The sequence below is a fragment of the Indicator indicator genome, chromosome 19 (genome assembly GCF_027791375.1).
Source record: "Indicator indicator isolate 239-I01 chromosome 19, UM_Iind_1.1, whole genome shotgun sequence".
Taxonomy (NCBI): Eukaryota; Metazoa; Chordata; class Aves; order Piciformes; family Indicatoridae; genus Indicator; species Indicator indicator.
Window position 1 is genome coordinate 11,299,486 of NC_072028.1, and position 27,152 is coordinate 11,326,637.

Genomic DNA, 27,152 nt, shown 5'->3' on the forward strand with positions numbered 1-27,152 from the left:
GGCTACTCGAGCTGCTGTAGTTTCCTTTACAGTATTTTCTGAGTTACAAGGATTGTTGGTTCTCTAGGAGGGAAAGTGACTTCAAGTGTGGGATGGGGACAGGGGGCAGGGACACTTAATGTGAAAAGTGCATTATACTGGTGCACCTGCTGGAAAGGGGATGCAGAAGGGTCTCTGCAACTCTCCTGCTCTCCAGACAGAGCTTCCTCTGCATAGACTGGTAGTGATGAGCGCTTGTCGCTTGGAGCAAGTCTCATGTTCCTGGAGCAACAGTGTACATGCAGCCCAGAAAGAGGCCTGGCCTCTGCTAGGCAGCTGACCCACGGAATGCTTTGTGAAATGGGACAGGTGGCTACAGATACCCCTTATGGCATCCTACAGACTCCTGCCGCAGAGCGTGGGCTGGATAAGACCAAAACCAGGAGGCCTCCACCTCCAGGCAGGACAGACCACAGCTCTCCTCCCCTCCACAATAGCAGCAGGAAAACAGTACATTTCTCTGAGAAGCTGTCACGTCTCTGCCAGCAGAAAAGCCCAGATAACCATCTCATTCCACAACATCTCCTGGCTTTATCTCCTCCTTTTCCTGTAAACCTAAGAAATAAGACCCTCCCCCATGAGCTCGTTCATAGCTTTTCTGCCTGCAGCAGAGCCTGTCTCACACACTCCTTATCTCAGGTGAGCCTCAGTGCTCAGCACAACCACCACCACAGGTGCTGAGCACCAGATGAACCCAGTAAAACAGATTCAGTGATTAGGAGTCCTCTTAAGCTGGGCCAGAAGGCCAACAGTGGCCCCATCCTGCCTGCTGCCTTTGGTGCAAGCAGCCAGATGCCCAGATTCTTCACCTCAGTGCCCTACCATGAGATGTGCCCCAAACCACTGCATACGTAAGCGCTGGCAGCTGAAACATGCACACCAATGGGACTGATGGCGAGTCTGGGTAGAAGCACCAAGGTCAAATTCACCCTGGCTTGCTCCACAGAGCCCAGAACCACACTCAGCAGATGAGCAGCTAACCACAGTCCAGGCACCAGGTAAACAACAGGGTGAGCACCTTCACAGCTCTTCAGCTGCTTACAGTACAAAGTTATTTTAACCACACAGCAACTTGCCTTTTACATCAGCATCTGCCCTTTCAGGCCACTATTCAGTGCAGATGAGATCTAGGAGTAGTTACCAACACACACAAGATATGGCAGGCTCGCCAAATTCTCTGTAAAAGACAGACTTCTGTGTTCAAAGATGCACAAGGGGCTCTGCACCCTTCAGCTGCTCAGACCTTCCCTCTATGCATGCAACCAGCCTGTTAGATTCACGCACCATACATATGCAAGATCCCTTTCTTAGCTGCCTGCCACAGCTTTGAGTTCCTCTGCATGCACCACGTAAAGAACAGGCAAGACAACCTGCGCTCCTCTGCCTTCTGCCTGGTTATCCTGAGCATTAAGTACTAACCAACGGTAATTGAGGTCTTTGCGTAAGAGAGTGATGAACAGCAATGGTGAAACACAGAGGTGATGAGGACAGGCTACTGGGCCCAGACAGAACACTTTTACTGACAAACAGTGCCATGAAAATAGCATCTGCTCCCACAGCTGCTGCACCCAAGGAGACAGAATCTTCACGTGACAGCATCAGCATGACTTCACAAATTTCACATGCAGCTGGTGAGATTGGAAGCAGTGTGTCATCTGGGGGAAGCTACATGTGATACAGGCAGCATCCTCATCCTGGAGAAACCCCCGTGAGGCACAACAAGTGAAGGCATGAGTAGCATGTATCTCACCTAAGGCCTGAAGAAAAACTGTCCTGATGCAGGCATTTCAAAGGCAACAGAAATGGCTAGCAATGTGCTAGGAAAATAGGGCTGGGGCCTCGATGGAAGGGACATTCTGGAGACTCTCTAAATTTGCTTAATACCCAGGCAGAGCACCCCTGTCACACAGTCAACTAAAGACAGCCAAGTACAAGGACACATTCCTGGAGAGCATGCAGAACCGCCCTAAGACACCATCACTGCAAGCTGACTGAGTGACAGCGATGCTGAGGAGAGCTGCTGGCACAAAAGCCGTTCAGGGGAAGAGAGAAGCAGTGCCCTCACAGTCAGGCATGCTCAAAAGAAAACTTTAGGAAGGAGAAGGGAGATGGAAAAACGGTATGCTGAACATTGGGAGCAGAATCAGAACTCTAGTGGGGACCTGCACACTGAAACACTCCCAAAAGCCTGGTCCTAACACAGAGATGGGCACCTTAATAGAGGAAATACTTAACCCTACTTAAGTCAGTGAAGGCTCTTAGCCTCAACATAATAGTGACTATTTTTCATCCTAGCTAAGCAGCTAGAGTTGGTGTCATAACCAGAGAGGGCAAATTAGTGTAACTACAGGAGCCTTCACTTGAACGGAGTGTTATTACCGTAACGAGGTATTAATCTACATTTGTATTACATCTCACCATGATGAAGACTACTCTTGATCTTACTGTGTTGCTCTGCAGAGGAACTCCAAAATGAAGCACCAGAACTAACAGAAAACCACCTCAAAATACCCTGTGATGCTGTGATATTTTGAGTCCCTACATTAATCATACAACTGTACTCAGCAGAAACTTTGTACCTTGCCTGCACATGCACAACAGTTGTTTCTTGTCTAGAGCTTATTCAGGAAACTGCCTGCAGGCAAGAATTAGCCATCTGGAAATGCTGTTGTGTTTTTTTTTTTTTTATGATTTAATTACAAAATAGTCTCAGTCTTCTCACAGAAAAGGTGTATGTTTCCTATTCTTCCCTAGAGAATGCTGAATATATTTTACTCCAGCTTCAAAAAAAACCCAAACATCAAAATCCAACCAAAACTCCCAACATCATTCATCCATAGGCTAAGCCTCTGCAAAAGCTACAAGCCCAAGAGATCGTTTTTTTAAGGTATTAACATGGGAAGGAAGATTCAATTTGGTGGCAAATAATTAAATGTTTATAGCAGGAAACTGATGTATCCCATCCCAACTCGTCCCATCCCAAGTGCTTAAGTTCCGTATTCACCTACACCCAAACCCATCCTTTTGATCCTTCCTCTTGAATTTCTGTGATTCATTCAAATCCATACATTCTTTGCAAGAAGAAAGAGCAGTTGGATTCAGTGGAAGAGACATTAAACAGAACCACCAGAGAAGCATCTCCGTCCTGCCCTCAAGAGCTCCACCGGTGAACGGTCCTTTTAAAGTGCATGTGTGAAGAAAAGGGAAACTGGGAGTAGAGCCCCTTAAACTCCAGTGGGGACCCATCTCTCCCTATCATGAGAAAGGAGGAATAACATATTCAGCAATTTCATCTGCTACCCTAAGCCATATCTGCCCTCCTCGTCTCCCCACCTATCCTGAAATGCTTCTACCCTGCCCTGCAGGGAATCTGTTCCTCAGGGAGGTGTGAGAAAGCCCCAGCCTCCAACCTCTGGAATGCTCCCATCACAAACTCATGAGCACATCCCTGTTCCCTACCCCAGCTAGTCTGTTGCTGCTCCCTGAGGCACTGGAGCCCTCTTGATTCCCCAAGAGGAACTGGTCAGCCACTAAACTGGAATAAAGCCAGTCTTGCCAGTCAGAAAGCAGCCTTGCTGGTGAACCTGTCATGAAGTCTGTGCAATTTCTCCATCTGATGGTGAGGCTCACCTACAGGGGATGCCCTAACTCATAGCCTCAAAGGGATCACTTCCCTGCATTAGAACGCCCTTCGATAGACAGCTTGACCTCCTGGGGAATGAAAGAGGGACGGAGCAGAGAGGGTCGAGGCTCCTCTGCCTGCATGCTGTATCTTTGGAAGCCTGGGACTGTCCAGCTGTGCTGACTGCCAGTCTCAGGCTGAGAGGGTTCTGCATGAGAGCTCTGGACTGCACTGTCCCTATCTGTGTGGCTCTTCCTTTCAGCAGCTCTGTCAGATGGTTCTCTGGACACCAGAGCCATTCTTTCAGATCTCTCCCTAGTAGGTATCAGCTGATCTGTGAGAGGGTGGTTAGCCTGAGAAGCAGAGTTGCCATTCATGCTCTGTAAACTGATTGATATGCAGACATCACCCACCTGCAGCCTGTGACAGGGTAAAGCAAAGAGCTGAGCAGTCCGCCCTGGGCTACAGGAGGACCAGCCCTGGCCATACACAAAGAAGGGGTGCTCTGGTGGCACGTCAATGCTCACTTTACTTTGTTGCTCCCCAACCACAAAATGCAGAGTGACAAGCCCAGGCCACTGGCTTTCCTGAATATCCACCACAGTGCTGGAGTCGATCTTCAGGCCCCCGCTCACCTCCGCACTGCGAACAAAGTCTTGAGTCTGCAGGTCCTCTACCCGCTTCAGCTCCCCTGTTGCCAGCTGGATGATGGCTCCTTTCATGAAGTGAGAGGGCAAGTGTGAAGAGCTGGGTAGCTGTGACCGAGCCAAGTCCTTTTCAAGCATGCTTCCTCGAGCCTGTGCATCAGGGCTCCGCCTCACTAGGCCTTCTGAAGTAGAAAACCGGACGGGCTCAGATCCAACGGGAACCAGGACTGGCTTGCCGTTGGCTATCACCATTCCTTTGGTTAACTGTCTTTGTCTAACCGGCTCTTCAGGGGACATTACGTATGGACTCCTGGACTGGCTTTGCTCGGCAGCAGCCCTTTCCACTGCGTTCCTCAGCGCATCCTTTGACTCCCCCTGCTGATCAGGGACATTATGGCAAAGGTTTAAAGGGCTCGGGTCATCTTTCCTCTGGGCTGCCAAAACATGATAATCCTGAGATGCCAACACCCCTACCACCCTCTGAACCTCCAGATCAGCATCTGGGGTGCTTCTTTGAGCTGGCACAGAGACCTCTGTTCCCAGCGTCTGGTAACTTGAAAGGAATTGTCCATCAACCACACATCCCACTGCAGTCCCTGGCAGACACTCTTCAGCTTTACTGCTGGCAGAGTCCACAGCCTCGCTGGTCCTCCTCATCACACTATGCTCCAGGTGCCTCTGTCCACCATTAGCAGCAGCTACCTCTGAACTTAGCTGACTGTCTTGATGAGGAGACTCTGGGCTTCCTCCTGCTGTAGGTGTCTCATATGCTGAATACCCTGGTGGTAGCCGAGACATTTGATAATAAACAGGAATTCTACCTGGTGTAATATCTAATGGCTGCGTCCCAGCATGGTGCTGCATCTGGCCAGAAGGAGAGACTGCAGAAGCGGATTTGTTGAAGGTGTGGGTAGGAGAGGTAGTCTGGGGGGAAGGAGCGGCTTCTTCCGTGAAGAGAGAGGCATATGGCACGAAGTGGGGGACATGGGAGGCGGTGAGGTTGGTGGAAGGAGACAGGAGAGGACTAGGCAGGAAGCCAGGAGGGACAGCATAGGGCACTGTGTAATGCGAGCCGATGAACTGTAGGGATGTTGGAGGGATCTGCGCGTAGTGGATGGGAGGGTAAGGCACCCCCGGGTGCTGGATTATTGGTGAGGTCACATTGAAGGCAGGGGTCAGGGGGCTCACGTTCACCACAGGGTGTAGCCCCGTGGGGGAGAAGGTGGCAGGTGGCACTGCCACTTTGTAGAGCATCCCATATTGGTCCACCGTCAGCCCTGGCACTGCTTCTGTGGCCTCGCCAGGGCCATAGCGCAGCGCTGTGGGACCTAGCCCAGCTGTCCGAGCCCACTCGGGGCCCTCGCCTGAAGCCTGGGTACCCCCCGCCCGTCCCGCCTCGGTGCCGGAGCTGGCGGCGGGAAGTTCCCGCTTCTTTGGCGGGAGGCACTCCTGGCTGCGCTCGTGGCCCGCTCTCATGGTGCCCCGTGGTGTCCCGGCAGCCCCGGCCGCGACGCTCGTTCATGGGGGCACCCGCAGGGGCTGCCACACGCCGGCTCCCAGGTCCCCGCTGCCGGCCGCTGCCTCACCTGTACCAGGAACAGAGGGAGCCATGAGTGCCGGCCCCGCCACCGAACTAGGGACAGAGGGTCCCGGGAGCGCAGCGAGCCCCCAGGCCGCAGGAACAGAGGGAGCCCCGAGTCCCGGCACCGAGAGCGAGCAAGCAAGGCGACGGCCCCTGGCTCTCAGCCCAGGGGACGGAGGACGCGCGAGCCCGACCACCGGCCCCACCCCCGGCCCCAGAGCTCCGGCCGTACCGCACCCCGCCCCGCCCCGCCTCCGCGGGCCCGCCCGGTGCCCATCGCATCCCGCGGCTCACCCGCCATCGCCCGGCTCCTCCTCCGCGACCCCCATCGGCCCCGGCGCCGCCCGCGGCCGCCTCCGGCCCGACCCCTCCCAGCGCCGCGGCGCTCAGCGATGGCGTCACGCCCCGCGCGGAGGAAATGCCTCACTGACCGGCAGGGGGCGGAACGACGCGGCCCCCGGGGCTAACGTCACGGGATACCTGCAGCGCCGGTTGTCGTAGCAACCAGCCGCGCCCGCCCGGGCCCGATGGCGCCGCGCCTACCGCCCGCCCCGTGGCAACCTCAGCACCGCCGCCGGCGGGCACCGGGGACCCTTCTGGCGGAAAGCATGTCGCGATGGAGCGGCGGGACTTGCTCTATGGGGCGCAGGGCGGCGTTGCCAGGAGGACAGGCCTGCACCGAGATCTGGGCCCCGCTGGGCAGGACGCGGGAAAAGTGACGTCCTGCAGGTGAAAGACGTGCCCAGTCCCCAGTCGGAAGGGCGGTTCGTGAGGTTTTCGTCGTCTCACCCGCCTGAGATGGGCATTCCTGGCGTCTGGCTGGGAACACGGGACTCACGGCTGCCTGCTGGTTGTTCAGAGCTGGGCCTCCACTGCGCAACACTTTCCCGGCTGCTAGCAGATCCCCACAGTGTGCCATTTCTTGGCATTCATTGATTTTTAAGGCGACTAAAGATCCTGGAAAGTGCAGCGGGGACCGTCCCTGAGCCCCTTTCTCCAGTTCCCTCTTTCATTGTCGGACGCTAAGCCTCTCCTGCCCCTAAATCCAGAGCAGTGGGTCCGAGCAGCGGTGCCCCTATGCCCGCCCTACGTGTCCTTTCCGAGTGGTTCCCCCGTCCCAGTTAGAACGCAAGCCAGAGCTGCACCCCGCTCCGGCTACATGGCCTTGCCCACTGCAGGGCTGGTCTCGGAATAGTCTCCCCGCACACTTTCTACATCAGGTACTCTGCTTCGTTCCTGCTGCCTTATTAAAGGTACAGAGACGAGTCTGATGTGAGGAGAAGACCATGGCACTGTCCCCGGAGTCCCCAGTAAACGCTTAAAAACGGCAAGAAGTGGCAAGTTGAGAGTAATCTCACCGCTGCCGACAAGGGTGGCCTCTGTCCAGCAGCTGGGCCCTGCTCGCGAGCGACCTGCGCGCTCCAGGGGCCGCGGCGTGCTCCGTGAGGACCTCGCCCCGGCGCCGGCCACTCAGCGCAGCGGAACCCTGTTTGCGGGCGACGCGACCCGCCCGGCCTCTCCACGGAACAGCGCTCGCCGCGAGAGACCGCCCCGCGCGTGACGCCATCAGTGACTGCCACAGTGCACACGCATCACTGTTCGCAAGACTAGCATCTCGGGTGCTTCCGCCAAGAAAAGTAGTGCAAGTGGCCTTTTCTGTCTGCCACCGGTGGTGCCGCGCCGTCCCTCTGCTGGCTCTGCTGAGGCCGCCGCGGCCGTGCTCACCACCCGCGGCTGGTAGAAGCCAGGAGGCCGAGAGCAAGGTGCCGGCGAGCGGATCCCTCCGCCTGCGGTATCGGTGCTACGGCCGCGCTGCCGCCATTTTGAATGCCTGGCTCCTGCCGCTGCCGCTTCCTCCACTGCAGGGACCGGCCCGGTGAGTGGGGCCGTGGTGCCCGCCGTCCCAGTTTGCCTCCGCGCCGGGCGTTCGCCGCTCGTCTGATTCCTTTGCTACGTCGCCAGTCAGGCCGAGTCTCCGCTCCCGCGGCCCGTGAGGTCCCGACTGCTTGGGGCCTCCGCGTGCCTTCGCTTCTCTGCCCGCCGCCGAGCTCCGCGGCTTGGCTGCGGCCCGCGACAACGCCGCGGGCTCCTCTGCCGGCGAAGGCCACCCGATGCCCTCCTGCGGCCGTCGCCGGCGTGGCTAATCTCGGGCCACCTGCCCGTGCCGCCCTCCTTCGGCCGCGGCCTGCGCACCCCGCCTCGGCCTGGCGGCCCGGGCCCGTCCCGGACTCTGCCCCGCGCTGCCGGACTGGTCCGCTGCCTCCCCGGGCACAGGCAACACTTCGTACGTGCTTCTGTTATTACCCGCTGGAAAGGTGTTGCTGACAGGATTCTTTCTCAGCCCCTGTTACTGGTACTCGGGTGATCTTGTACCGCTTTCCTTGACGTGGAAAGCGTAGACCTGCTGGAGTCCTGTCAGTGCGAAGTGTAGCATGACTGTGTCCATGCTGGAGGCCTTTGGAGCCTAAGAAGTAGCTTGGAATTTTGCGTCCATCTTTCTTTTGGTATTTTATTGTGCGTGCTGCACATCTGCTCAGAGTGTTACAGTTAGTGTCTTTCTAATAATTACGGTGCCTGCGTGTTGACTGCATGGATTCTAATAGAAGCAAAATATCTATAAGCTCTGTCCAAAGGCATCTGTAATAAACTGCAGGTGTTGGTTTGAATTAGTGTTAGGCTACTTGTTGAGAATCAATTGGTAAAGACAGTTTCAAATCCTTTCCTCAAGATTGTTTGAATTGTCACTCTTAAGAGCTAGAAGACAAATTAGAAGGTGTGTTGTTTTATTTTTTAGAGTAAGCATTGTTCTTTAAGTTTAAAGGGAGAACAGTTGTGTGTTTTATTGTGTGGTAAATGATGATTAATGATGTATTTTAGTTTCTGATACCTGAAATGTTAATGGAACAGTACAGAACAGTGGAATACTTTTGGAAGGGTGTATATGTATGACCACTTTGGATCATATCGGCTTAAACAAAGTAAAATATATGTGTATATTCCTCTGTGTAGCATCCCTAGCATTTCACATTTAAAATTACAGAGATTTGTGTTTTCTTCTTCTCTTTTTCCTGTTCTGTTCTTATGTGATAGAGCATGACTGGTTTTGTGTGCCTGTTCCCTTCCCTTTCTATAAACTACACTTGTTATTTCTTCCTTTGTTTGCAAGGCCTGTACCATTGCCAAAATCTTTCTTTCACCTACTTGTGCACTCTGGTATTTGGCACAGGATATGAAAACTTTACTGGGTACTTCAGAGTTCAACGAAAGCAAGAGAATTTTTTTTTTCCTGAGGGGTTCAGTGTGAAGCCCTTGATTTGTCTGTGGTGGGGCAAAGTATTCAGAGTTGAGAAAGGGAAAGGAAGTCTGGGGTGATTGTATTGTGAAAGGATCCAACTTTTCTGTCTCCAGTGTGTAAGATAACTTCCAAATTTCGTGCTCTTTTTTCATGAAAAACAGTCTCTTATTTTTGTTAGTTTTGTTTGGTTTGGTTTTTTTTTTTTTTTTTTTTTTTGTTTGTTGGCTTGTTCTTGTTGTTCCTGTTTCTGCTGATCTGGTGTTGTTCCTGAAGGTAGTATGACAGAGGTCCTGCAGTGCTTTTGTTGCAGTGTCCCGGTGAGAGAGTAAGGGATAGAAAACTTTGCATTCCTGATAGCTCTTCTTTTGTACAGAGCTTTGCAATGGCATCATTATAAAATAAAATGAGATGGGCAAGTTTGTCAGGCACTAGTGTAAAAACATTGTGAACAGCAGCAAAGGAACTGAAGTTGTCCATAGGCATGCAGACAGGCTGCCCTGGTTAGTGCAGTTGAGGTTTGGAGAGCTGCCTTTCAGATTGTCAGGGCTCATAAAAATCTTAACTACTTCTGAAGCTGGTTCATTCAGTAAAGCTTCTTGTGTCTGTTCAGTGTGAATTCTTGTTTCTGTTTTTGAGTTAGCAATGTATGATGAGGAGGGTGTTAGGTCAGGAGATGAGTTGTTTGATTTCTTTGTCTTTTTTGTAATAACAGAGCAAACTTTCCTGACTGAAAGTGAAGTTAGTTTGTTGGTGGTGATACTCAGCTCTTCCCTGTGGAAAGGACCTTTGTAGCAGTATTGCTTCATTGGGCGGTGTTGCTTGATTGGATGAGGGTCCCAAAGTTAATAATTGAATGTATTGATGAGGCTGTAACTCAAAAAGCAGTTATAGTAGCATGAGTGCAAGTGAATCTGCTAATGTCACAAGGAGTAGTATTAGCTTTTATCTGCTGTTTGGCAGAGATGCTATAGGTAGAATCTAGGACCAGAGCTTCCTAGGACACAGCTGAAGTTACTTGTTAAGTTTATGTAATAATAAATGTAAAAAGGTGGCACCTTGTCTTTCATCTGGCATTAGTCAAGGTAAAGAAAGGTGTGGAGGCTTAAACTAGTAGCTATTTTTAATTCTTTCAAAACTTATTTTGCTTTAACTCTACAGGAAAGTGAACAGGAAGTAAAATAACCAGATTACCGTAAACACCAAAATTAGTTAGGAAACTAGAAGCAGGTGATAAATACAAAGGTAATGTGGGTCAGTGGTGATAGAAGTATAGAAACAAAAGCTGGGAAGTCTATAGTTCTGGTCTTGCCTATCACACTGATCAGCCCTGTAGATGTGCTAACACTTCTTCCAATGCTTCATTTGTTAGCTTAAAAAAACAACAGGAAATTAAAAAAAAGGGAACATCTTATTTTCTTTTTTTGGCAGGGGCTGAGGTTAATATCTGTAATGTTTGAAAGCTCAGCAGACCTTTTGATGCCAGTTCAGGAGTTGTTTGGTGTGTCTATGCTGTTGTGCAGTAATAGAAACATCCAAAGTGCTTGCCTGGTCTCACTGCTGTGGCTGGGCTGAAAGCAGAGAGACAGAGGCTGGAGGGCTTCAGACTGAGGTTCCCTAACAGCAGCAGTGGAACATCCTCTGCCATTGTCCTGTATCTCCTCTTCCTCTCAGCTTCTGAACAGCATGGCTTGCCTCTTGAATACTCTTGTGCTAAATAACTTGTCATCACTGCTTCTGAGACTATTTTTTAGCTCCTGTTTTGAGGCATTTTTCCTTGCTTGACCTCTTTTATTCTTTTTCTTGCCCCACACTGTCTTTTTAGATGCTTTTTAATATACTGTAATTTTGCAGTCTCTTGCTGCCTTAATTTCTTTGATATTCTGATGTTACTTTCATCTTCTCTGTGGTCTCAAATAGCTTTTTCTCAAGAGAGGTAATTTTTCTGGTTGGAATGTTGTATGGCTGGTTGCTTTGTCTCTTTTTTTGTGTTCCCTTTGCCCTTCTTTGCCCTTCTTGATGATGATAGTGCTCCTTGCTTAGATGTTTAATATTTTCTGTGTAAACATTGATAACATTAGACCATATACCGATATCCCTGCTTTTGTACACAGCTTCATCTCTATTTGCAGTGTGAATTTCTGCTTTTACTGCCATGTTTTTGTTCTAGTATCTGATAGAACTGTGAAGCCCACTGATAGTAGTATGGAGTCGAGGCCATCAGGATTTGTAGTGAACCACTGCAGCTATTCTTTTCTTGTAGTCCAGATGCATCTTTTGCTTTTGTGTACAGGAGGCTTGATTTGGTTGTAGGGTAGCAGGTAGGAGAGTTTTGCTGCTTATTTCAGTTGGGTGTTGGGTCAGGCTTTAATTGTGTAACTTCCCAAAAGCTATTTCTGCCTGAGGAATGTGATTACTTGTGCATGTGTTAGGGCGGGGCAACTTTTTTACTTTAGATGTATTTGAAAATGTTTAGGTCCTCACTCTTGGGTTGTTCACTATTTCTGAACTTGGTTCATCTTGCTGTTTACAGGAAGAGCTCTCACTGGGTATGTATCTTAGTTGAACTGAAAAATCAGTTTCCCTAAACAGTAAAGCCCTTCTGTGAATAATTCCATGAGCTTTGGTGGGGTTTATGTCTTAAAGTTTCCAGAATTTTAGGCTAAATAATAATGGAATTTAAAACCATGTATGTTAATTTATCCTAAACATGTTCTTAGGCAACTTTAAATTTCATTAATACATTTGAAGGAGTGGACTTGATTTTTATATTTTCTTATACACATTAGCATTCCTGAATAGTTTCTAGAGGGCAGAATCTCAGTTCAATTAGGTGTTTAATGACAGGAAGTCCTTTTGTCTTTACATTCAATTCCTGATAGAGTAATACACCTTGGTTGAAGCATTTAGGCATTTTGCAGGTGGGTTTTGGTACTATCAGGTGGTTCTTATAAAAGGTTATTAGGTGAATAATTATATTTGAATATGACTGTATTCTAAGAGAGACTTGTCGTAAAGTCCCTATACTTTTGACATAATGGTATGTTGAATAAAATCCTTAACTTTAAAACATAACAAGCTTAACATAAAAGGGGAGAAAATAGTGATTTAGAAGCATAATTTAGATGAAAGTAAAATGGTTTTTTTCTCTTGATTAATTTCTTTAATTTTTGGATAATTTGGATAATAGACATGGGTTGCATAAAGAAGGAATGCCCTTTTTTATTGCTTCAGGGAAGACTTCATGAATAGCAGAGAGAGGAGAATCCCTAAGCTAATACCTCTCACGTGATCTGGAGACTAGGAGATGAGCTGGAATTGTTTTTTTTAAAGGAACTTAGATGCCAGCCATCAGTGTCACTGGAACTAATCCAAGTGAGGTATAAAAATCTTTCAGAAGCTTTGATCTTGATGGTAGGTTACTCTGAGGATAGCCTTCAAAATGAGACAGGGAAACAGACTTGGTGAGGTGTGAGAATTCTGCATTCCATCCAGATGCTGTAAATATTAATTGGTAGGCTCTTACCAGGTATCCAGAGATCATCCATGATTTCTAGAGCTTGTTGTTAGCAAAGAAGTGGCAGAAGGACACTGCTGCTGCACACAAGGAAAGAGGTAACTGCTTGGAAAAATTACCTTCTTGTTAATGTGCAAAGAACAAAAACAAGTGCTTGTGAAAATGTTAACAAACCTTGAAGAACAGGACCTGCTACTTTGAAGGAATTTCTAAGCAGCATTTAATCAGCTAAACATCAGGTCTGTTACTACTAGATTACATAGTCGCCCTCCCTCTGTTAGTCATCTTGTGCAATAGATGCATTTTTGTCATGTAGAGTAGTCTGTAAAATTTAATTTTTCGTGACGATTTGCTATCTGATAGCTTTGTAGTTTTCACGTGAGGCTGACTTTCATAGTGTGGATTTCAAGATTCTGTCTCATTTCTAGATAAATAATATAGTCAAAATTAGATGATCACTTAAGTGTTTTAATCCCTCTGAGCTCTAAATGGTTTAATCCTATTTATTCTTTTCTTTTGTAATTATTTACTGTTCCTTTTGATTTAACTCTCACTTTTAATCTGTTTATTGATATGTAGCCATAATTCCTTCCTTTAGTAAAATGTTTAGTTGTACGTCAAGTCCCTATAAGATTTTAGTACTGTAACTAGCATCCTTGGCAGAGCTGTGCTATGGTTATGCTGCCTGTTATCCATATTTTATTTATATGATTAGGAAAATCATAAATACTTGCTAATAAATCATCTTCTAGGGCTTGCTGGAGCCTTTTTCTGTTTTGTGCTTTTTTGTAGAATCATAGAACCACCTGGTTGGAAATGACCCTAAAATCATCTAATCCAACCTCAACCTAACCTCTCCCTGTACATGACTGTTACACCACGTTCTTAAGATCCTCATCCAGTGCCAAGTACAGTGGCATGATCACTTCCCTGCTGCTGTGGCCAGTTTTCCTGATACAGGCTGGGATGCTGTTGGCCTTCTTGGCCAGCACACTGCTGGCTCACAATCAGTTGGCTGCTGACCAGTACCCCAAGTCCTTTTCTGCCAAGGTAGTTTCCAACCACTTTCCCCCAAGCCCATAGTGTTGCTGTTGTACCTGCAGAATCCCAGGGCAGTCAGTATTATCTGTGCTATATGTGTGGGAACTGAGCCAATGAGGTAGTCTTGAACTGATTTGCTGGTGATGATGTGGAGGCCATGTCTGACTGTTTTTCAGATGTGACAAAGTGTCTGAGGGATACAGCAAAAAGGAAAAACTGCTTAATACCTTTTTGAAGTTTTTTTTTTTTTTGTGCTATGTGTGTAAGCAGATTTTTTGATCTATTTTCCTGTCCACACTCTTCATCTCAATTGCATAGTTCATTTTCTCAGTACCTCAGCATGGAAGAGAAACATTTTTAGTTTTGAAATGTTCCAGTGACACCTAAAGAACCATGTGCCTGGAGCAGACTCCGTTTTGTTGTGCAGTATAAGAATATGACACATAGAATTCTAGGCTAAGCTTCTATTAACTGATAACCAATGTGTAAAGAAAACATATTCATAGGAAAAATATCTGCATTATTTACATCAATGCTTTATATAGAAAACTTTACTGGGATTCTCATGTTCAAATCTTTGAAAGACTACTCTCAAACTAAAATGCCACAAGAATACTTGGACCTAAGAGGTAAAATTAGTAATAAATTGCCAAGAGAAAGTGAGTTCATTAATATATCTGAAGGAACTCAAAAGTTGTAAATCTGTCACTATCTTAATCAATGCTTTATTTACAACAAGAGTAGATGGTAGTTTGTGTGATGCCAGTTCTCAGAAGGGCTCCCTGGGAGATGACCCAGGAACTGGGTGGCTCTTTGCAGGTTCCTAGAAATGAGTAAAGGTCATCTGGATTATAAAATTGTGAAAATTTTCATAAATCTTGGTAGAGCTCATAACTAACATTTTTTTTAATTGCATTAGAGCGCACATATTTTTTTAAGGGTGATCCTATAACTAGCCAAGGAAAAAAAAAAAGTGACCAGACTGATAGAAAATCTGTTTGCTTTTGTAATAGGAAATTATTATATTGAGCGGTGTTCTGTGAAACGGTGTCACTAAGCATGTTCCTAAAGCAGTCTGGAGAAGAGGGTTGATAATCAGGTGCCAGTTTCACCCTCAAGCTGTGATACCTAAGGAAGAATGCAGTAAGATGGTAAAATGAATTCTTTGCCAATAAATACAAAGCAGTGCCTGCACTGAAAAGAAATTGCTGCAAAAATACCCAGTGAGAGGCCCTAAGTAAGTTGTCACTTCAGCTGGAGGTCTTACAGCTTTCTGTAGGATCTTTATTAAAAAGGTCAACTCAACAGCAGCCAAACAGACAGAATGAGTTTGAACATTTTGAACTTTCTATCTAGATAGAAAAGGGGAAAAAAAAATCTGTGTGAACTCACTGTGCACTCATTGCTTGAATACATTTTATAGGTCTGCTCTTTGTTTAAAAAGAGAAAGGAAGTGGAATTCTGAGAGGTACAGAGTGATATCAAACAATTGTGCAGTGGCCTCATACAGGAAGAGATTAGAGAAGGACTCTGCTGACTAGAATGGGAGGTATCTGAGGGGGAGCTACAATTAAAGGCTGCAAGATCATAGGTGCTGTAAGATCAGTTAATAAGTGATGAGTACTTACTTTTCACTGTGTAAGACTCTCATTTAGTACCCCTTACTTGATCAGAGACCAAAAATAAATTTTTGTGGAATTTGTTAAACTGTGCAAATTGTTAGCATGGGTATGAATGGGAAAACGATTGGATGCTTTCACAAAGTGCTTAGATCGATCTGTAGATCTGTGGAGAGGTGTTGTGCAGGAAGATAGTCTGTGGTTCAGGAACTCCCTTGAGTTGCAGGAAGTCTGGGAAGCAGGGAAGATGCTGAGGGAGATGCATTTTATTCATTTCTTTCCCTGGTAAGAATGCACCTGGTACTTACCTTCCTGGGGCAGGTTACTGGTCAGCTTTATGCCTTACCTGGCATAACAGCTGCTGTCATCTGCAATTTCCCATTTGTTCCCTGTAGTACATAAATACAAGGGCAACAGATACTTGATCATGCAGTTTTCTGGTAATACTCTCACAATTTTATTTAAATTGTTTGGGTATATGCATATTGTGTCATGTGAACAGTCATACTTAATAGGAAATCAGGAATTACCCAAGGTATGTTACATTAAAGGTCTGTCAGCATTGTGAAAGTCTTTGGAATACCTCATAATAGATAGATCTTAATCTCTTCTGGAATGTGTCTGGATTTAAGTGTTCTCATGTTCAAGTTTTCTTTACACCTGCAGTACGTACTGCCTGCACTTAACTTGAAATGTCTGAAACCTAACAGTGAGATGAGATTTCTGCTCTATTAGCATGCAAAGGAATCTTAAAGTTGATGAAGGCAGAAATCAGAGAATTTCTTGGTAGTAAGAGAATGCTTTCTTGTGGAGGGGAAGAAAAGCTAACCCAATATATTGGGTATGAATTACTGTGCATGGAAATGCTAGAAAAGTGTATGCACAAAAAAGGAACCTCAAGGAATAAGCATGTGAAGTGATTTGTATGTGAGAGAGAGACGCACACTATTTTATGCAGATGGGTGCCAAGCCTGTTTTATGGGAAGGATTCAAGGTATATTTTTTTTTTAAAAAGCTGAATGATTTAATATTGGCAAAAAGGAGGAAAAAAAAAGCAGAGTATGGAATTACAGTTCAAGGACAGGAGTACTGAATGTTGGAAAATAAATCATAGCTTTGTCTTTTGCCCTTCGTGTTGTCCTCCATCAGAGCAGCTCTGAATTGTTCTGCCTTTATCAGGAGGTGTGTATGAGATACAACTGCTCTTAGGAAGTAGTTCAGATTGGACTGTGTCTAGTAATGGCCTCTTAGTGTGTTACAGTTAGATGAAAACAGGAGGTAGCCTCATAATTTCACTGTCATCTGATTATGAGTCTCTTGTTTTTATAATTCTTCCCAATTTTCCAGCAATGGCTTGTCAAAATCAGTCTAGAACCATGTGGCTTGTGTATGTAATAGGTAATTCCAAGCTTAAAAAATAGGGGCTTTAGGCATCTTGCAGAGTGCCCTTTCTGCATGTTTAGGTGGAGACACACGTTATGTTCACCTGCAAGCTAGCTCAAAGTATAGCAATGCCTGTTTCTAATGTTCTGGGAAGGCAAATGGGAGGTACAACGAATTCCTCTGTTTTTCAGATTTAGATTTAACCATGCTACTGAAGCAGTCTGCATTTTATTGATTCTTCTACTTGAAAAATTATAGAGTAAGAATTTTTAAAAATGGAAAAAGAAAAGGTTAAAGCATGGGACCATTGTGAAGCCTTTAGGTACAGTACAAGGTTTACAGCTCTCTTTCTTCTCACAGAGGATGCCAGCCCCCATCAGACTACGGGAGTTGATCCGGACCATCCGGACAGCAAGAACCCAGGCAGAAGAGCGTGAGATGATCCAGAAGGAGTGTGCTGCTATCCGGTCATCCTTCCGAGAGGAAGATAACACATACCGATGCAGAAACGTGGCAAAGTTACTCTATATGCATATGCTGGGATACCCTGCACATTTTGGACAGGTGGGTCAGAGCTGAGTGCTTGCTGTGCACATGCCAGTCAGCTTTGTGTGCTTTGGGCACATTGACTTGTTTGGAGCATTCCCAGCTGCAGTTTTGCTGTCTGCTCTTTGGGATGTACTGGGATCTTTCTTCATGTATGCTCTGAACATTCATTAGTTACTTTTTATTTTGTTAGTACTGTCTCTTATTTGGAGACATATTTTGTTATAAAACTTAGTTAGTCAGGTTTTGCAAGACTGCCCGCTCCTCTTAAACCACAGCCCATTACAAACAGTTATGTCTAGATGGGCTTAAAACATCCCTGTGGAGTTCTATGTCATGAAAATATCAAGTGCTTCAAACGAGGTTCTTTACCCTTTTTTTTCTAAAGCAATCTGATCTAGACAGATAAGAGCTAGTCTCTTCCTTGGAGTAAGGAATTGGTGTAACTTATTCCCCTTTTAGTGAGGTGACTTGGAGAATGCTGGTATGAGTTTTTTGTCTTGGCTGTTTTTGACACAGTTAAATTGTGGAAAAGGGAGACAGGAAGATGGGAGTTCTTGATATGTAAGATGTTCTTCAAGTTCAGTTTTGCTTAGAAGTCACTAATTGTCTTGTTAATAGTAATCTAGCCTAGGCCTTCCATAAAGCTAAATAAATTAATAAACTTGTATCCCTTAAAGTGGGTCCCTGCCTTGGAAGTCTATCCATTCTTAATTAGATTTTCCAATCCTGACATGACTTACTGAAACAGTCAACTCAAACCACTGAAATAAGATTCCAAATAGTCATGGTGTTAGGGAGCAAGTCTGGGCTGTGCTATTGCATGTAAAGTATGCATTCTGCTTCTACATCATTGGTTTCTTCTCTTGGGGTAATGGGGTGTTGCATAAGAGCAAATGAATTTTTGTGTTTTCCCATTTGTAACGCTTCACATGCCCAGACTTCCCAGTCTAAGAGAGAAACTTTCCATCACAAAAATTAAGCATCTAAGAGCTGTGAGAAACAGGAAAAGTTATACACATAAGTGTCATCTAGAATTTTTACATTTGACTCTGTTTGGAGCAAGTTTAATTTTTTTTTCCCTTGTTATTCAAGTATTTAATCCCATATATGGAAGTTTAGACCAGATACCTAATAATTAAGTTTGTGCTTTGGTCAGTAATAGCAAATTACCTCTTTGCTCTCGGTGGAAGAAGGCTAAAACAGACTATTTGTTATCTCCTGTTGCTGAGGTTGCTACAGTTCAAACAGAAGTATCTGTGCTGAGTATTTTGGGAACAGAGTACCTCACTCTGTGGCCTTGGTTTTCTGTAGTTACTAGCTGTTCTTTGAGGTAGGTGAGGAAGGCTGAGCAGGGGTTTTAACAAGTATTCTCCAAGTGAGTAAGCTGCAGACCTTTTTATGTCCTCAGTGCTTAACACTAGAAGGAATCTTTCAGAAAAAAAGTTCAAATACTGTGTAGTTGGAGTAATGCTTGCATGAGTGGGGGACCTGCTGAAGACACATGCTGTTCCAGCTGAGGAGTCTTGTAGACAGACAGTCCAGCATTGTAGACAAGAAATACATTTTTGAGATTGACAGGATAAATATGCTGGAAATATGTTTTGGTGAAAACAGAAAAGAGGCAGAGGCTGTGGTAGACAGTTTCTCTTAAATGTGTAAGCAGACATCTGACTTCAGCTAACAGTGTGAATGGGGTAATGAATAATAAAAGAGAATTTAGAGAAGGTATCGGAAGTAGTGAATGGTTCATCTCCTTCTTTCCAAGTCAGGAATCCTCAGCTTTGACTCAGGATACCTTGTACAGAAGTAGGAGCATAAATATCATATTTAGCTAGTGTATGTTAGATGCACTGGATGGCAGACTGGCTCTTCAGTGTGCATGAAGGCCGTGTGTGCAAGTTTAGAAGTTGTCAGGCAGCCTGGGAGAATGATGAAATAACTTTGTTATTGTCATTATTTCTACTTCTCCCCCCCCACCCCCCCAAAAAAAAAATCCTGTTGTTACGAGTGGCTATGTCAGTAAAAACTTGGGTAAGTTGTAGTTTGGCTATACACCTGTATCATACCTGGCTTTCCTAATGTATCTGTTACTGTACTGGTGTAGCAGATTTAATTGTTCATTTGAATGAAATGGATATAATGGTATCAAGATTTCTGCCACTAATTAGACCTAGTAAGAGCTTCAACTGATCATGTTTCTCAGTATTGGCATGTATTTGTATACAAGTGAAACAAGAACTCGTCAGTCTTTGACAGGGTAAATTTCAAACTCAAAAGTGCTAGAAATCTATCTTAGACTATCTGTTGCAGTCATTAGTTTCCTTCTGTTTTCTTGTAGTAGTTTGTCTTCTGCCTTTGTTGGCTCTTACAGTCTAGCTTAGATGTCATCTGTTCTGCATTGTGTTTTTGCAGAGTTGTGTAAGAAAGTGTCTTTTAAACCTGGGTAAGAAAATTGGTTCAGAGGTGCATTATTCTCTTGCAGAAAGCACTGGAAAGAGAAGAGTTCTTTATGTAGTGTTCTGTACCTTATCCCTGGTTGATCTTGCCCATCTATGCAGGTTATCCTTGTGGATGACTGATCTTATTGTTCAGAGGTGTTTCTTTATTCTAGTGTTCAGCCCCTTTAAACCTAGTAGACTGAGCTCGCTTTCTTTCAAACTTTTTTCTTAGCAGTTTGCCACCTTGCAATGGCTGACATTCTTATGTGATACTTTCTTAGTTGTCACATAGTTGAGTTGTATGTCCTGATGCTCTGCATCTGTGAGCACTTGGTAGTGTTCTAGACTGTAGCAAGCACCGTTGTTGTCACTTCAGCTTTCATTTTCTTACCAGTAACCTGTACAACTTTACCCTCCTGATGCGTATGCTTCTTGCATCTCACCTATGTCTGTTGCTTTGTTCAAGCTTCCTTGTAGCTAGGGATGATGAAAGACTTTTCATGACACCCAGTATTTTTGCCTCTGCATGCCCCCTCACTTCCTTCAAAACAGATCTGTTGCAAGCTTTGACCTCCACCTTTAAACTGACTGTATGCTTACTTGCTGCTCCAGCTAATTGTCAAGCAGGCTTACAGGGTGTATTTGAAAGGGATAGGTCCCTTACCTGGTTTGAGAAGACATTTTTGAAGTAGATAATTGATAAGTTACCTGTTAGACAAAAGTATTTTAGTGCATAATACTAATGCCAGAATATCTGTGGTTGATGGTTTTTCAGGTGTTTTTTGTTTTGTTCTTCTTGTTGGTTTTTTTTTTCAGTACGAAAGTGATAGTTTTAAGAAAAAAATTCTTAATCATCTGGGTGCAAGCAGCACCTGTGCAGGTTGTCTTGGGGATCTCCTTTATGCTGTTGAGCACAGTTGACATTTCTGTGTGGTGAAGGAAGCTTGTAGTGGTGACAGTGCATATGATCTTAGTCTAAATTCAGGTGTTTAGATAGTTAAGTTATGCTGCTCTGCAATCTCTGTCTCTGACTGTATCTAAGGTTTACCTGGCTAGCAAGTTAATTACAGACCATAAAAAAGAAATACTGGTTTTGACAACTTAACTTAACGTTGATCCTCTTCTGGTAGGTAAATGGACCCATTTAAGGCCTGGTTCCGAAGTTTTCAGTACATATCAAAAACTAAACATATCTAGATTTCCATATCTTTACTGTTTTGTTTTTAATGATGAATCTCTTGTCACTAAATACGTTACATTTTACTTTTGTGATCTGATATGAACCCACATACCTAGTATATCTGAGGTTATGGAATGCCAACAGTGTCTGGCTACTGGAAGATGCCAGAGCTGCTAATGACTCGTCTGCTGGCTTGGTGGATGCTTTGGACAGGTCTTTAATTTTCTTTGTTTTCTATATCACCAGAATGGGAGTAAAATACATTTTTTAAAATGCATTCTGAGAGACATAAGTAAACATGAAGATTGAAATTGTTTCTTCTCTAGTTAAGAAGCAATTTAAGCTAAATCTGTCTTTTTGTTCTTGTTGTTCTTTTTTCATTTTTTTCCAGTTGGAGTGCCTCAAGCTCATTGCCTCTCAGAAATTCACAGACAAGCGCATTGGGTATTTAGGTGCCATGTTGCTGCTGGATGAGAGACAGGATGTCCATCTTCTTATGACCAATTGCATCAAGAAGTAAGGGTACCACCTCTCTCTCCATCAACACATGCTTTGAGGTTTCAGGATCTGAAAGTACACTCCTGACAGTGGTATTTTGAGCACTTAAGCTTTTTTCCCCTTTGTGTTTAAAAAATTACTATCTTCAATTTGTTGTGTGCTGTTGATCATACAAGACTGTTCTAGTGTTGTGTTCTGTTGGATGATCCTGCTTAGCTTCCATAAAGGGAAGAGCATATAAAACTGCATTGGTCCTAAGAGGTGTATGTGCCAAATAACCCATTGTGTAACTGCTGTTACAGAATGGCAGTACATGTTTCTGGAGGTAATGTTAAGATAAATAAAATCAGGGAGATGACATGACCAAGTTGTTCAGCCAGTGCAGAAGACCTCCAATTGTTGTAAAGAACTTGCTTCTGTTTCTATAAGTTAGTTACGCTCCAGCTTGTAGTGGAAAAGAGCCAGGCCAGCAGTAATGCAGCATCAGTAAAGGTCCACGCGTCTTTTAAATATCATTGAATCGGGATGTTTCTATAACACTGTTAAAATGTAGGCTGGACTGACCAGCTGTGTCACAAAGTCGTATCTGTTGCTGCAGCCATGTTGTCCTGTTTGTTTGCTTGACTTCTGCTGATGAGCTCTGAAGAGTTTCAGACTTCAAGGATCAATGCTCTGTATCCTTCTTTCTTTTTAAGTTGGCCTAGCAGTCCTGATAAATGATTTTCCTTGGAAGCAAGGCAGCAACTTGGGATGTGCTGTCTGGCATTTTGCTGAAGTCAGACAAGAAGGGATGGGAAATAATCTCCCTTTTTTTTTGTCTATTTTTTAAACTTTTTCTGTCAGGAAAATGCTATTAAACTGGGGCTGGTTTACATTATAGTTTAGTAGATGGAGATTGGTGCATTTCTAACACCATTCCTTTTCTACAGGGATGTGAACAACTGGGCTCTAGTTGATTTATGCAGAGGACTTCTTAGTTGTGTGTGGTGTTAGAACATAAGTATTCCTCTTTAGTTAGACTTTGGCCTCAAAGTGCTTGGAAAGAAACTTGACAAAACTGCAAGCATCAGGATCAGCTGGACAGGAGCCTTGGACTTTGTGTCCAGGAGAGAAGACACATTTGGCTATTTTTCATTGAAATGCAGTATTTCTGAGAGTCTTCCATTAGAACCACCTTGCTAGGTTAATAACTCTATTGGTTGTTCATGCTAAAATGAGTTCTTGTGGTAGGGGTGTAATGAGTTTGAACTGCAAACGGGTCAGACTGAAGCTGAGCAAAACCGGTGGGCAGCTTCCCACCACCTCAGTGGGTTGTTTATTGATTTCTTCTTTGGCTTCTGTATCTGACACTTTGTCTTGATTTTATCTAGACATTAAGGTGCTTGATTTAGGTCATTGTCAATCTGACCTTTTTTTTTTTGATACAAAAAAAAAAAAAGAGCACCCTTGTGGAGCACATACTTGCTATACAGACAACTTCAAATAGCTGCTAAGATTTGTTAATAAGAAAAATAAAACCCCACAACCCATTTCATGGCATGCGCTGTCTGTTCCTTCATCTGCATGTTGCCATAGCTGCTTGGTGCTACAGCCAGAATACTGCCTTGTTTTTTCTGCACGCTGTGCACATTTACATACTTCTCATTTCCCCAGCTTTCCCACCATGCAGTCTGCAGCTCCCACCACCCAAACCAAGAAGCATATTTTCTGCTATCAACACTGAATCCTCTGGCAAAATTAGGGCAAAATAGTCTGACAGAAAAGTAGCACAGAAGTACATTTTATAGGCTGTGGTATTGCCATGTGGAAGCTTTATTGTCTTGTACTTAAGTAGAGTCTACTCTACTGTTAGGTGGTTTAACTTCTTACTGACTGCATGTCCCAACTTAGGCAAGTGAATAGTTAAGATTGCTGAGCAAAATTCCTGTGTGGATTATTTTCAAGGTATGCAAGTGGTGGGTTTTTTTATTCAGGATAGAGGAGATTTTTACACAGATTTTTGTGTAATGTTTGGTTTGTAAATACAGAAGCAAAATTCTGTCCTAGAACATGTTTCAACTGGGACAACCCACAGCATCAGTTCAGGAATGTATTTCTTGTTAGGTTCTTTGCTTCGTGTGGATTCCAAAATACAGCATTTTACTTCACTTCAGAAATTCTAATGGGGATTCTGTGGGGTTTTCCCTCTTCTCAGCTCAATCCTTACTTACTTACCTGTTAGTTTTAACCAAGTGTTTTGTCTTTATAATTGAGGATTCTAAGCAGAAATTGTAACAAACACTGTGGTAGATGCACTTAAAGCTGCTATTGCTTCTAAGTCATAGCTGAGAACCTAGGGGGTTCTTCTAGGCCATGCGTGCAGCTGGTTAGATGACTGTAGATATAGATGCCCTTTTTCCCTTGTATGTTCAGGTTCTCTGTGCATGCTGATTGGCTTTTTTTTGTTCTTTACAGTGACCTTAATCACAGCACGCAATATGTGCAGGGGCTGGCACTCTGCACTCTTGGCTGCATGGGCTCCTCAGAAATGTGCAGAGATCTTGCAGGAGAGGTGGAAAAGCTCCTCAAAACTTCAAACTCCTATCTTAGGAAGAAGGTACTTCAGGGAACTTTTGAATGCCTTGCTATGGATTAAAACTCAAGATTGATTGGATACCTGCTAATACCTGGAATTGTAGATGGCTTGGATCACACTGGCTGAGTATTTTCCCAGTGTGCAAGACAGATAGAGGTCAAAACTCCCTGTCCTACCTATGGCAGGAATATGTGTAAGCCTCTAAAAGACAGGCCTCCAACAGGTGAGGCAGTTGTTTCTATTTTATGCTCTCTACCTTAAGGTTACTGATGGTGATGTGAACACTTGCCCATTCGCAGACATTAACCCCAAAATTCTAGTCATCAGTTTTATTTCTATATCTTCTCAGGTAAGTCCAGATAAACTGTGATCATTGACAGTATAGGCTGATGTCTTAAGAGTTGAACCTATTTAATCTCTTCCATTGATGGTGATGACAGCAGTATGTAATGTAGAAAGGCTAAAGACTTAAAATGGGTCTCATTTCCATAGCATATTATAGCACCTGCAAAGTGTAATCACCCCTATTTTTTTAAATTTATTTCATTGCTAAGTCTTGAGGAGGGAGGAGTGAGAGTGAAATTTAGCAAGAGATGCTCTGTTACTTCTCTGTCTAGTGCCAGATCTAGAGATTGGAGAGAAAACACTGCTAAGAGGTATTGCTGTATTCTGGGAAGAGGCCCACTTGATGGTTGAGCAGCTACAAAGAATAGTGTGTCTTGTTGCTTCTGTAGCCTAGAAGCAGTGGGCAGGGTTTTTGCAGACCCATCACCTGCAAGAAAAAGTTATTTTGTGGGGAAGGAGATAATATTCAAGGGAAAGAAAATGAGCCATGGTATGACATAAATGTAATTGTTTGCTTCCAATGCATTATCCTCTCCCTAGCAACAGAAAGACAGACTGAAGTAGCCCTGTTAAAGGCAGGGCTGCTTTGCAGTTAACATAGGTTCTCAAGTGAGTAAGGTAAAAACCATTGTTAGTGGGAGCATTACTTTGTAGCTCAGTACGTTTCTCTTTCCCTCTTCACCTGTGATAGTTTTATTGAATTTTTCTGTGATGCTGTTTAGTGACACTTGTGATAGAGAGAAAAATGTATTGTAAACATTCCAGGCTTTTCTATATCATGAAATTTATGACAGTTCTCACTGTTCTGGATGTTCTCAAGACATGTATTGGTGTTGCTGCAGTGTGTACTAACAGAGCTGTTCTTTCTGTACAGGCAGCATTGTGTGCTGTTCACGTCATTAGAAAGGTGCCTGAACTCATGGAGATGTTCCTGCCAGCCACCAAAAACCTGCTGAATGAGAAGAACCATGGTAATGTCCAGGGCTCTACATGGCAAGACTGTGCCATTCTTTATGTGATGCTGTGCTTGCCACCTAAGATCTTTCTTTGGAAGGGACTTTCTGAGGTGTATTTGTATGGTTTGTTTCTTCCCATTTCTATGTGGTGAAAGCAAATGTCATTCAGAAGAAAGGGATTTGTATTACTCTGCTAGTCAGCAAGGTTTTTACATGGCATAGATGGTGAAAGGAACTTCTCACTATGTTTTGATACACTTCAGAGTGGGTGGAATGGGAAAGTTTGTGATTTTTATCCTATACACTGCCTAAAGGTACTCTAAAGTGCACTTCTTAAGGCTTTTGTTTGTGTGACTTCTGTTAGAATAGCACTAGAGGATTCTCTGAAATTGTTTTAGCAGGCATTCCCAGGTCTGAGAGATCTGAACTGCTGTTTTTCATCAGAACTACATCATAAAACAGATTCTCACTTTAGTGGTCTTTGCAAGTTTATTCTGTTTTAATGCATTTTATCGCACAACTCCTTCTAGAAGATTATTTAAAGATAAATATTAATGTAAGGCCTTGACTAATTTGTGTCTAGCCTAGTGCTCATTTCCCAAAGTATTAGTCCTGTGGCATATCTGCAGTGAATGTATGCCTTGGAAAATAAGTAGATATGCTAGGAGTTTTACAGTAGATATTTGCAGTGCTGGAAACATTTCATTTGCTGGGGTACTGAAATAGGAGAGAAGATTGGGATGGATGAGGATCCTGACACCTACAATGCAATTAACAGATACTGTCCTTCTAGGGTCTTAGGTTTTTATAGATTCATAGAATGGTTTGGAGAGGACCTTAAAGATCGAGTGCACCTGTTCCTGTTATCATCTGACTGTATATTTAGTATGCAAGTTTCTGCAGCAAAGTCCATTTTCTCTCCTTCTCTGGCCTTCAGTTGCAGCATTAAGATGTGAGCACAGTGCTAGCTGCCTTTCTTTGGGCATGGCTGAAAGCACAAATGTATTTTGTGATAGATACATGGGATTCAATAATAATTTTTAGAATATTTTTCTGTTGTTTCCTTAGGATCTTAGACACATGTTTGGAGGTATTGAAATTGTTACATGTAGACGCTTTTCTCTTTATTTTGCTCTCTCACCTTTAGGTGTTCTTCACACATCAGTTGTCCTCCTTACAGAGATGTGTGAAAGAAGCCCAGACATGCTTGCACACTTTAGAAAGGTAAGTGTGAACTGATAGTATTTCAGAGTATTAGTGGGTTTGTTTGTGGTGAGTTGGGGTTTCTTTACTTTTTGGCTTGTTGTTGTTTTTTTTTTTACCAACGCATTCTCTTAATCTCCCTAGTAAAACCAGTGTGCAGGTATTTTAATAAAATCCTTACAACTGTTTGGGTGAAGAATTCAATGATACTGTCTGCTTCTTATCCATTAGAAAAACAACAAACAAACCCACAAACTACTAAGTTAGCAATTTTGTGTTTATCTAACCCTAGTCCCCTTCAATAGGTGGGTTAGTTACAACACCAGTCTTAAGACTGCGCAGTATGAAACCCATCCTAAGGTTAGATTTAAAGTGTCCTTTTTGATGTTCCATTAGGGTTTTTTGTAGCTAATTGCATAGTGACTTTGGAATCACAAATGTGTTAAACATAGAGGCAAAGGTGAAAAAATCAAGCTTATACCAGCACTCAAATGCCTAAACTACAGCTGCACAATTTTGAAGCACAGGTCAAAAATACCAGTGGAAGTTGTAATTCTGTAGATACCTCATCTCTTGTGCACGCTGTATTATATCATTTTCCATCTTAAAAGTTTGAGAACCAACATCACTGTTCCTCCTCTGGTAAGGAATGTTTCCTTATCCCCC

General features: G+C 44.2%; 2 protein-coding genes across 3 annotated transcripts in view; one reads left to right on the forward strand and one right to left on the reverse strand.

The window, feature by feature from the left end:
• Positions 1-3,446: 3,446 nt before the first annotated feature.
• On the reverse strand, positions 3,447-5,784 carry ATXN1L (ataxin 1 like). The gene has a single exon (XM_054389524.1). It carries the CDS (start codon positions 5,782-5,784, stop codon positions 3,706-3,708), a length of 2,079 nt encoding a protein of 692 aa, XP_054245499.1. The 3' UTR covers positions 3,447-3,705.
• A 2,363-nt stretch (positions 5,785-8,147) lies between these two features.
• Positions 8,148-27,152, forward strand: part of AP1G1 (adaptor related protein complex 1 subunit gamma 1) — a 43,919-nt gene continuing 24,914 nt past the window's right edge. For both annotated transcript variants that reach the window (XM_054389882.1, XM_054389881.1), the window contains exons 1-6: positions 8,148-8,174; positions 17,103-17,306; positions 21,301-21,425; positions 23,862-24,003; positions 25,202-25,298; positions 26,431-26,507. In XM_054389882.1, the coding sequence (XP_054245857.1) occupies positions 17,106-17,306; positions 21,301-21,425; positions 23,862-24,003; positions 25,202-25,298; positions 26,431-26,507 (642 nt within the window). In that variant the 5' untranslated portion in view covers positions 8,148-8,174; positions 17,103-17,105. The remainder of the gene's footprint in view (positions 8,175-17,102; positions 17,307-21,300; positions 21,426-23,861; positions 24,004-25,201; positions 25,299-26,430; positions 26,508-27,152) is intronic.

Bases quoted from the DNA above. Each gene is read 5' to 3' on its own strand.
- ATXN1L (XM_054389524.1), bottom strand. From the start codon at position 5,784: ATGAGAGCGGGCCACGAGCGCAGCCAGGAGTGCCTCCCGCCAAAGAAG.